The sequence below is a fragment of the Spinacia oleracea genome, chromosome 3 (genome assembly GCF_020520425.1).
Source record: "Spinacia oleracea cultivar Varoflay chromosome 3, BTI_SOV_V1, whole genome shotgun sequence".
In the NCBI taxonomy this organism is placed as follows: domain Eukaryota; kingdom Viridiplantae; phylum Streptophyta; class Magnoliopsida; order Caryophyllales; family Amaranthaceae; genus Spinacia; species Spinacia oleracea.
Window position 1 is genome coordinate 74,143,943 of NC_079489.1, and position 10,787 is coordinate 74,154,729.

Below are 10,787 nucleotides of genomic sequence, written 5' to 3' on the forward strand. Positions count from 1 at the left end.
TTTGCTTACTGACATGGAATAAGTGAGGTGGACAGAAAAGAGAGCTTCCATTAGGTATTTTACTCGACCTATGTTACTTCCTGGATATATTGGTCATCATCCTTAACAACCTCAGTCATTTGTTGATCCCCAGCAATCCCAACAACCACAATCAATTGTTCATCCACAACAATCAAAACAACCTTTTGTTCATCCACAACAATAAAAACAAACTTATGTTCAACAATCACAACAACAATTTGGCGGTGGATGTTACATGGAACTGGTAGGTGGATACATAAAACTTGGTGGTGGTGGTGGTGGTGGTGGTGGTGGTGGTGGTGGTCACATGGAACCAGGAGTGGCTAAGGTAATGTGTTATCCAGGTGAACCTGTACAACATGAGTGTTCTAGGCCTCTTTTTGACCCAGTTTCGTCCACGACCTTCTCCTTCGGGGGCCTGTTGTAGACACCTAATTTGTGTCTCCCTTAGAGTCCAATGACGATACCGTTAATAGATTTGGGCGGTTAATTTCTAAGTGCAAGCTTCTAGTTGCAAAGGACATAATTAAATTCAATTTCGAACTTTCGTTCAAAATTCAAGTACAAATCTCAAAGCAAACACAACAAACACATTCCAACTCAAAAATCCAACTCCAATCCCTTATTCAAGGCTATACAAATTCAATCCCAAATTCAATTTCTATTCCGAACTTCCAATTCAAAGATACAAACCTTGGGCCTAAATCCTAACATTGGGCTCCAATTCAAGCTCAAACACATTTCCAAAATACAATTTCAAAATCCAAGTTCAATCTCAATATACGCATGCTATCATCATTCATTGAGGAATGTTTCCACTTAAAATCATATAAGGCAAGTCAAATTCGGGCGCCGAACCCAAAACCTAGCATTTCGGGCGCCGACTAGCAAAATCGAGCAAAACCCTTACAAATCAGCAATCCCGAGAAACTCCTCAAAAATATCACTTTCAAAGGCGTAAAAATTTATTCCTTAACCTCCAAGTAGAAGGGCGGAGAAGGTACGAAAGATCATCTTTTGCATACCGCCAAAAGCACAAGCGGACAAACAGATGTCCTGCTGCCCGCTGAGCCTGCGCCTGGGGAAGTAGGTGCGCCTGGCGCAAACCCTACTTCCTCCTGGCGCAGGTCCCTCACCCCACACAAGTTTTCCTATTAAAACCCCCATTTTTCCACGTACAAAGAGATATAGAAACACCCAATTTCGAGCAGCGAAGCTTTGCCTATTTCAAAACTCTTCGATATTCAATCTCCAAATCTTTCAAACTTCAAACTTCAAACTTTCAATATTCAACCTAAAATATCCACAAAATACTCTCATACAAACGCATCAAATACAATTTCAATGTTCTAATGTCTTAAACAATTTGGGAGTCCAAGCTTGGAAATCAATCAACACCTAAGTCTATGTAAATTTCTCAGGACTCTTCACATATGAAACTTGTTCCGGTGTTGTAAAGATGGAAACAATGGGCTTCGAATGAAGGCTCTTTCGTATGTGTTGAAGATCTTGCTTGTTTGAATGAGTAGAGTCCGAATTCACCTGCACAAGAGCAAAGTCACTAGCCTCGGGGGTGTTTCCGAGGAAAGCCCCTCCGATGCCTAAGTAAGAACGATGCTCGGATTCTAGAGAGAAGTTCTCTAGAAGAGTAGTCTTAAGGTGATAAATTGGACGTACCTTGAGGTGTGAGCCTTGGCGGCCTATTTATAGTGTTTGCATAATAAATGCCCATAGGTCATTTATTGCTTTTGGGCCTTGGGCCTTGATGGATGGCTGACTAGCCATTGGTAGGTTTGATGCTGTTTGTTTAGAGCCATTGGGCTTTGGACTTAGTGGCCCAATTGAGAATCAATTGGGAGCCCAAACAACATGCCCCCCAGACCCGGTCCATTTAGAATTAAATGGGTGGGTTTCCAGCTGTCAGAAGTCCGAAAGTTCCCTCTCTTTTTTGAAAAGGGATGATTTGCATTGATGACAAGTGTTGGGAGTTGTATTGTGTCGTGGAGATCGTGGGTTGAGGAAGTTGATGCGCCCCCTTTCTTTTCTATAAATACTGGGTGCTTTGCTCCTTTCGAACTTTTTACTCTTTCTTTCAAACCCATTCTCTCTCTAAATTCCGGCGATCGCAGTTTTTAAGTTTCTTCAGATCTACGAAATTCGGCCAACTTTAGACTTCGGAACTTGTGTTCTTCGTTTTATCGGCGAATTCCGCTTCGGAAAAAGGTAATTTGTTTCTGAATTCTCCTTTCTTCTTCGTTCTTCCTTCTATCCCTCAATCTAAACCCTAGACCGAGATTTCGCGACCATGGCAAAGAATAGGGGCAAAAGCAAGTTCGTCGTTGGCTCCTCTAGTGAGAGGGAGAACGTGCCTTCGGGGAGGTTACCGAAAACTTCGAGGGGTCGGCCTTCGGCGAGGCCGGTGGAGAAGCGTTCGATTGGTTGGGATGCTTCCGAAGATGATGTAGTTGGTGGGTCTAGCGTGTCTGAACGCGCAACTTCTGGTGAGAGAGCTGGTTCTTCGGGTGCTCGTCGTCGTTACCCCGAGTTTCCAGTTCATTGGACGGAAGCTGATCCGAAGGGCAGGTATGCCTCAATTTTGCACGAGACCACCAAGATCGACGGTCCGTTGGAGTAATCGGTCAGTGGTGACTGGTTGGTGGAAGCGAAGTTGGGGAATTATCATCGGAAGGCCGAGGAGCTATACGGAATTCAGCATGCCTTGGGGTACTGGTGCGAGCTTCCTGAACAAGAGCGTCCTCGGGTGACTCATCCACCGAGGGGGTTCATTTCCGTGTACACTCATCATTTGGAGAATGGTCTCCGCTTTCCTTTGGATTCGTTCGTATCCGAGCTTTTGGTGTCGTACAACATTAGTTTGGCCCAGCTCACACCCAAATCTCTGAGGCACATAATCGGGTTTAGATGGGTGTGTGACTTTGTCAATTTCCCTTGCTCTGTCGCTATTTTTCGGGATCTTCACGATCTGGTTCTCAACCATGCTTCCAAGGGTGATGGGTATGGTTGGTGGACCATCGTCAACAAAAAGTCCCGAAAGAGGGGGGAGCCGAACTACATTACGGCGTACCCTTACCTTAGCTCTGACCACAATTGGAAGACGGAGTGGTTGCTCGTTCGTGTGCCGACGGATCCGAAGCATCCCAACTTTTATCGTCCTCCGAAGTGGTTCGTGGCTCCTGATCCTGATATGAGGGGTGTGGCAGCTCCGGATCGGAATCATCGCCACTATTTGGACCTCCTCCAGTGGTTCTTGGCTCAAGAGGATAACTATCGACTGCCGTCTAGCTGGCTCCCGAACCTTAATTACATTTTGCGGGAGGACATTCTTGCTGTTGCCGGTCTCAGCAGGATTTTTGACAGGGGTAGGTGTCTTTCGGCTGAGACCGTTTTTTCAGTGAGTTTGTCCTTCTCTTTCCTGTTTCGTTTTGCTGACATATTTTGTGCTTTGTTTTTGCAGAGTACGGCTTTAGCTGCATTGATCCTAAGAAGTTGGGCATTTCTTTGGATTTGAAGACTATTCACGACCCGGCTCCCGAGTACAAGTTCGGAAAAGATAATCCTCGTAATCCTCGCCTGAAGGATTACGTGTTGTCTCCCTCGGGGGTTGCTCGGATATCCGAGGTTCGAGCTGATCCGTGGGATTTCGCCTCCTCTATTGAAGCTGTTCCTGTGAAGGTTGTGCTTCCTGTGTTGAAGACAACTTCGGATCCGGTGAGTGTTCGTTTATAGGCTCGGTTTTCTGTTTGTCTTTTTCTTTTTGGTTGGCCGTCGGCTAACGTCTTGGTCCTGGACCATCTTTTTAGGGTCCTGGGACTGACGCTGTGCCGCGTGCCGTTCCTTCGGTTTCATCTCCGGCTCGGATAGATATCTCTTTATCTAGGAACTGGGTACTTCACGCTTTTTCTTTATTTCTTCCTTTTTCTTTTTTTACATTTGTTGACCCTTAGTCTCTCCTTTTTAGGATCAACGCAAAAGGAAAGGTAGCACTCTTTTAAGGCCTTCCGCGCATCCGAAGAAAGCAAAGGCTTCTCAGTCTTCGGAAAAGGTATTTGTTCTGACTTGGAGCTTTTTGTAGTCCGTTCTCTCTTTTTCCGAAACTGACCTTTGAGCGTTTGCCCTGTAGGAAGCGGTTTCGGAAGTCATGCCTCCTCCTAAGAGCCTTCTTCACTTCATGCCCTTGCCAGGGCAGAAGTTAAAGAGTGTGGTGGTTGCTGAATCGCCGCCCGTGGACCAGCCGCCGATCGAGGAAGATGTTATCCCCTCTCCCTTGAAGCCATCTGCTGCTTTGGGGGTCGAAATCCAGGATATCACCGAGGTGGTGGAGGCGATTGAAGCCGATTTTGCTCCTGCCTCGGATGTCCCTGAGGTAGCTGAGGAGAAGAAGGAGTCTGCTGATCTTCCCTTCGAAAGAGAGAAGAGTCCAGACAAGGAGATGGTAGATCTCTCGGGCCCCGAAGCTGCGGTTCCCGAGGTTCAGAAAGAGGTTCCCTCTGCTGGAGAGGAGGAGCAGCCCGAGCAAGGTCTGACAAGGAAGAGGCGCCACTCGACTTTGGGTTCTACTTCCACCTCGGCCTTGGATAGGCTGATCCATGCTGATCCCTGTTCGGATGTTCCGCTGAAACGGATCCCCGAAGAAGTAAGGGAGGCGATGGCTCGGTATGCCAGGGCTCCGATTTTGGGAGAGGACCCCTTGGCTCACGTGGGATCCTTGGTGGGCCCCGAAGCTGCTCGGGAGAATCTGCTTCGTGCTAACCCGCAGTGGAGGGTTCCTGGGGCTGAAGAGAGGAATCCGGCTATGATGGCCCAGTACTATCTGAACGAGGTAATTGCTGGATTTTTCTCTTTAAGTTGTGTTTTTGTTTTATGCTTTTCCTATTTTTGCTCATCTTTCCCTCGTTCCCAGGCTGTTTTCTGGTCCTCGTTCGCTTCCGAGTGCAGCTCGGTTGAGGAGAAGAAATTGAGGAAATATCGTGAGGCTTATGCTCGTGATATTCCCATTTTGGACCAGAAGGCTGAGCAACTCCTCTCCGAGCTTACGGAAGTCAAGCAGCTATACCTTCAGTATAGTCGCGAGGCTAGAGAGTCTGCTGAGAAGATCGGGGCCGAGGTTGGCCAGCTCATCTTCCGAGTTGAAGAGGATGCTGAGAAGATCGCTTCCTTTGCTGAGGAAAAGAAGGATATGGCCGCTAAGTTCGCTAGCGAACTTGAAGAAAAAGATAGACTCTTCCAGGAGATGAAGTCTAAATTTGAAGCGGCCGATAAGGAGAGTAAAGAGGCAGAGTTGAGACTTTGCGATTTTGTCCAGCATCGGGAGCTGATCCAGCAGCAAGCCGATAAGGTGCCTGTTCTTCGGCTGAAGCTCCGGGAAAAGGACGACTATATTCGGAAGTTGGAGCAAGAGCGAGTCGACCTCTACACTGCTGATCGGTGTAGAGAGCAGTATTGGAATGGCATCCTGGGTGCTCGGCGCATGTTTGCGAAGCACATGCCTCACTTCCCTTGGAACGAGAAAGTTCCCCTCTGGATGCAGGCCGAGGACCACTTGGTGGAATGCCAAGCTGATCGAGATGAAGCTGAAGCTGAACGCCAAGCTGCTCTTGCAGAGGCTCGGGCCCAGAAGGCGACTTCCGAGGGTGATACTACTGCTGGGGGTTCTTCGAAGGATGCTCCCCTAGGGGCTGCTCCTGAGACTCCCAAGAGTTAGGGATTCGGGCAGTCGTCTTCTTCAGAGTCGGTCGGTTCCAGTTGAGGACTTCCGAATATGTGCTTGCTTTTCCCCTTTTTGCCTCGGCGCTGCGTTGTACTCATTTCTTTTTGATTTCTTAGTACTTCGGTAGGCCGGTATTGTCTGTTGATGGCTGCCGATTTTAACTGTTTCATTTTGTTTTCAATTTTTGAGGTTTTTCAATGTATTTGTACTTCCCCCAAACATTGAATGAAAAATGAATGTTTGTTACTTGGCTGCTTCTTTTCAATTTTGTACTTTCGCAATTTTAAGTCTTTGAATCCGTAGACTTTCGAGCTTTTCTTTCTGTAGACTTGCTGAAAACCTTTTGATCTTGCGAGCTCTTTAAATCCGTAGATCTGTTAAGAGACTTTTTATCTTTGCGAGTTCTTCAAATCCGTAGATCTGCTAAGAGACTCTTTAACTTTGCGAGTTCTTCAAATCCGTAGATCTGCTAAGAGACTCTTTAGTTTTGCGAGTTCTTCAAATCCTTAGATCTGCTAAGAGACTCTTTGGTTTTGCGAGTTCTTCAAATCCGTAGATCTGCTAAGAGACTCTTTAGTTTCCAGACTCTTCAAATCCGTCGATCTGCTCAGAGGTCTGGATTGTTCTTCCGATCTCTTGTGGTTCGGAAACCTGGGCAAGAGATCGCTAGTCTGCCTCTTAGTTATGTCTTTGGCGATCCGTGGATCTGAGCCGAAGTTTTATAACTTGATTCGAGCGACTGTTTGTTGCGAACAAATTTTATCTGGGTATCGCGAATCCGAGGATTCTGGACGATTCCCTGTATGATTTGGTCATTTCTTGCATTTTATCAAGGAATGGGCAAAGTCAACCTGTTTTTAGTCTCGGATTGATCAGATCCGAGGCTGCATGTATATATAAAGGGACAATAAATATAGAGATAAGTTTAATGAAACTCATGGTGCCAATGGCTTTCCTCTACTCATTAAACAACTTACTTGGTTTACAGACAGAGATCATACAAAATATTTCTTGAGAACATCGGTATTCCAATGGTTCTTCAAAATTGTTCCATCTAACTGTTTCAGCATAAACGTGCCTGGCCTTTTTTCGGAATGGATGATGTATGGTCCTTCCCAAGTGGCTGAGAGTTTGCCATGGATCCGTCCTTTCTGAACCGAGGCGGCGTTTCTGAGTACTAGATCACCGGCTTTTAGGGGTCTGGCGTTGACTCTTCGGTTGTAATGCTTGTTGACCCTCTGCAAATAGGCTGCGTTGAGTGTCCTTGCATCGTTCCGAGTTTCGTCCAGTAGATCGAGAGCTTCGGACAGAAGTTGGTTGTTGCTTTCTCCTTGGAGTCCATCATACCTGTTGTATGCCTGGATCCTCAGGCTTTCTGTTCCGATTTCCACAGGGATGACAGCTTCGGATCCATATACGAGGTGGAACGGTGTTTGCCCGGTAGCTTCTTTCTCAGTGGTCCGAAGGGACCATAGCGTTCCGGGTAGCTCTTCTAACCATTTGTTTTTGTCATCCTCGACTCTTTTCTTGAGTGCATTGAGGATGAGTTTGTTGGCAGCTTCGGCTTGCCCGTTGCTTTGTGGGTGGCAAACTGCCGAGTAAGCTAGGTGTATGCCGAACTGTTTGCACCATTTTTGCAACGGGGTGTTGTCGAACTGTTTACCGTGGTCGAAGACCATCAGTCTTGGTATGCCGAACCTTGTGATGATGTTCTGCCATATGAACTTGCGGACCTGAGGTTCGGTGATGGAGTAGACAGCTTCAGCTTCGATCCATTTGCTAAAATAGTCGACTCCTACGATCAACCACTTCTTCTGGTTCGTAGCTGAGGGGAAGGGACCAATGATGTCTAACCCCCACTGTGCGAATGGTAAGGGATACAGTGTTGATTGTAGGGTTTGAGCTGGTTGATGGATGGCTGGTGCGAACTTTTGGCATTTCTCGCATTTCCTTGCCATCTGCTTTGCCTCGTAAACCATAGTGGGCCACCAGTATCCGGCCCGAAGGGCTTTATGTGCCAATGTCCTGCCTCCGATGTGATTTCCGCATATCCCGAGGTGGATTTCTCTTAGGATGTAGTCAGCGTCTGTTGGACCCACACATTTTAGCAGCGGAGCAGAGAATGATTTCCTCATGAGCTCTCCTTCGGCGCTGATGATGAACCACTTGTCGAATCTTTTCAGTTTTCTCGCCTGCAGCTTATCTTCGGGAAGTTCTCCCCTTTCTTTGTATGCAACTACTGCGTCCATCCAGCTGGGTTCGGTACGTAAACTGCATACTGTGGTGGGTAGCAAGTCAATGCTTCTCTCTTGGTGAACTTCCACGTGGACCGACCTGTTTAGGTCGATGAGTGTTGAGCTCGCGAGTTTTGACAGTGCGTCTGCTTGCGTGTTTTGTCCTCGGGGGATGAGAATGACTTCAAAGGATCTTAACTTTGACGTTAAGGATTTAATTTTTGCTAAGTAAGCTGTCATGCTGGGCCATTTTCATACTCCCCTCGGATCTGGTTGGCTACAAGCTGGGAATCAATTTTGAGGCAAACATGCTCGGCCTCCAGGGATAAGCAAAGCTCTATCCCTGCGATTGCGGCCTCATATTCGGCCTCGTTGTTAGTTGCTTTGAAGCCGAACTTCAATGCATACTCTATGCTTTTCCCCGTCGGGGGGATTAGTACAACTCCTGCTCCTGAGCCGTTTACTGTGGAAGATCCGTCAGTGAAGACCTCCCAAGTGCTTTTCGTATCATCCAGCATTTCCTGGTATGAGCACTCGGCCAAGAAGTCTGCCAACGCTTGTGCTTTGATTGCTGTCCTCGGCTGATATTTGATGCCGAACTCTGATAGTTCGAAGGCCCAGGCAGCCAATCTTCCTGACCTCTCTATTTTGTCGAGTACTTTCTCGAGCGGTTGGTCAGTTAGTACTGTGATCTGGTGGGAGTCGAAGTATGGCCTCAGTTTTCGTGCAGCTACCACTACTGCATATGCGACTTTCTCGATGAGCGGGTACCGGGTTTCGGCCCCTGTGAGTGTTCGGCTGGTGAAGTAGATTGGTTGTTGCTTCTTTTCTTCTTCCCGAAGAAGCACTGCGCTGACGGTTCCAGGGCTAACTGCGACATATAGGTACAGGGTTTCCCCCTCCTTTGGTCTGGCCAGTGTCGGCAGTTGAGCTAGGTGGGCTCTGAGTTGCTGAAAAGCTTCTTTTTGCTCCTGTTCCCATATCAGTTCGGGATCCACTTTCCTCGGGACCCCCTTTTTCTTGACTGGTTCTGTTTCTCCCCCGGGGGGGTTCTTTGGTTTCAGTGCTTTGAAGAAGGGGGCTCCTTTGTCCGAAGCTTTTGATATGAACCTTGTTAGTGCGGCTAACCTGCCGGTTAGCCTCTGCACATCTCTTTTGGTCTTCGGCTCGGGTAGATCCAATGCCGCTTGGACATTGTCTGGGTTCGCGTCAATTCCTCTTTCGCTCACCATGAATCCAAGGAACTTCCCTGACTTCACCCCGAAGACGCATTTTTTTGGGTTCAGCTTCATGCTGTATTTCCTCAGATTTCCGAAGGTCTCTGCCAAGTCTTTGACATGGTCTTCTTCCTTGATGCTTTTTACGATGGAGTCATCCACATAGACCTCCACATTCCTCCCTTTCTGGTCGGCGAAGACATGATCAACTAGCCTCTGGTAGGTGGCTCCGGCATTTTTCAAGCCGAAAGGCATCATTTTGTAGTTGAACACTCCTGCACTTGTGATGAATGCTGTCTTTGCCCTGTCGTCGGGGTGCATGAACACTTGGTGGTAGCCTGAAAAGGCATCCATGAAGCTGAGTAGTGCATGGCCGCTGGTGGAGTCAACCAATTGATCTATCCTTGGCAGGGGATAGCAGTCTTTGGGGCAGGCTCGGTTCAGATCTGTGAAATCCACGCACATTCGCCATGAGCCGTTCGCTTTTTTGACCATCACCACGTTGGCCAGCCACTTCGGATACATGCATGGTTCGATGAATCCGGCCTCTTGCAACTTTTTCACCTCCTCGGCGATGGCTTTGTTTTTCTCCGAGGAGTAATTTCTCTTTTTTTGCTTGATTGGCCGAGCTTCAGCGTTGACGTCCAGCTTGTGACAAATCAGCTTCGGATTTATCCCTGGCATATCTGCTGCTGACCATGCAAAGATGTCTTTGTGATCCCTGAGTAGTCGGATAAAATCGATTCGGAGCCCCGAGCTTAGGCCCTTGCCTATTCGGACGCTCCTGTCTGAATCTTCTTCGAGGAAGATATCCTCCATTTCTTGATCTGGTTCGGGAGATAGGGTTTCGGGGCGGGCATCAACTTCTGCGGGAGACAAGCTGCTCGTGCTTGCTCTTCTCCTTTTTGCCTCGCTTTCCTCTCCCGTAGCTCCTTTTTCTTCCTCGGGGCCGTCCCCTAGTTTGGGCTTTCGGACAGCAGTGTGGCAGGTTCTTCTCGCCACTTCTTGATCACCTCTGATTCGTTCGGCGAATCCTGCATCCGAGACGTATATCATCAGCTGATGGTATGTGGAGGGGACTGCTTGCATCTTGTGAATCATGGTTCTTCCCATGATTACGTTGTATACGGAGTCGCAGTCCATCACCAGAAATTCGTCCCGAAGGGTTTTTGCTGCCTGGCCTTCACCCACTGTGACTGGCAGGGTGATCTTTCCTCGAGGGATAGCTGCGGATCCGTTGAATCCGATCAGAGGATAACTGACTTTCGTCAGTGCTTCCTCTGATTCTTCGAGGATCAGCTGCTCGAAGCAGTTTCTGAAGATGATATTGACGGCACTTCCTCCGTCGACTAACACTCGATGTACGTTGTGGTTATTGAGGTCCATGGAAATGACTAGAGGATCGTCATGTTTGTACTGGACTCCGAAGCAATCATCAGCAGTGAAGGTCATGTTCGGGGGATGTGGCTGGTTGTCTCCCACCGTGCTGAAGTTGACCCGATGGGAGAGGGCTCTTAGGTGTTTCTTGCTGGCCTGGCCAGACTTCTGTCCCCCGAACACCACTAGGATGTCGTTTTTCTTGTGTCC

The 10,787-nt window shown here is 47.9% G+C and overlaps 1 protein-coding gene across 1 annotated transcript; it reads left to right on the plus strand.

Moving 5' to 3' along the window:
* Window positions 1-4,004: 4,004 nt before the first annotated feature.
* On the plus strand, window positions 4,005-9,780 carry LOC130470400 (uncharacterized). Its single transcript, XM_056840491.1, has 2 exons — window positions 4,005-4,084; window positions 4,163-9,780. Exon 2 carries the CDS (start codon window positions 4,181-4,183, stop codon window positions 5,741-5,743), a length of 1,563 nt encoding a protein of 520 aa, XP_056696469.1. The 5' UTR covers window positions 4,005-4,084; window positions 4,163-4,180; the 3' UTR covers window positions 5,744-9,780.
* Window positions 9,781-10,787: the final 1,007 nt, after the last annotated feature.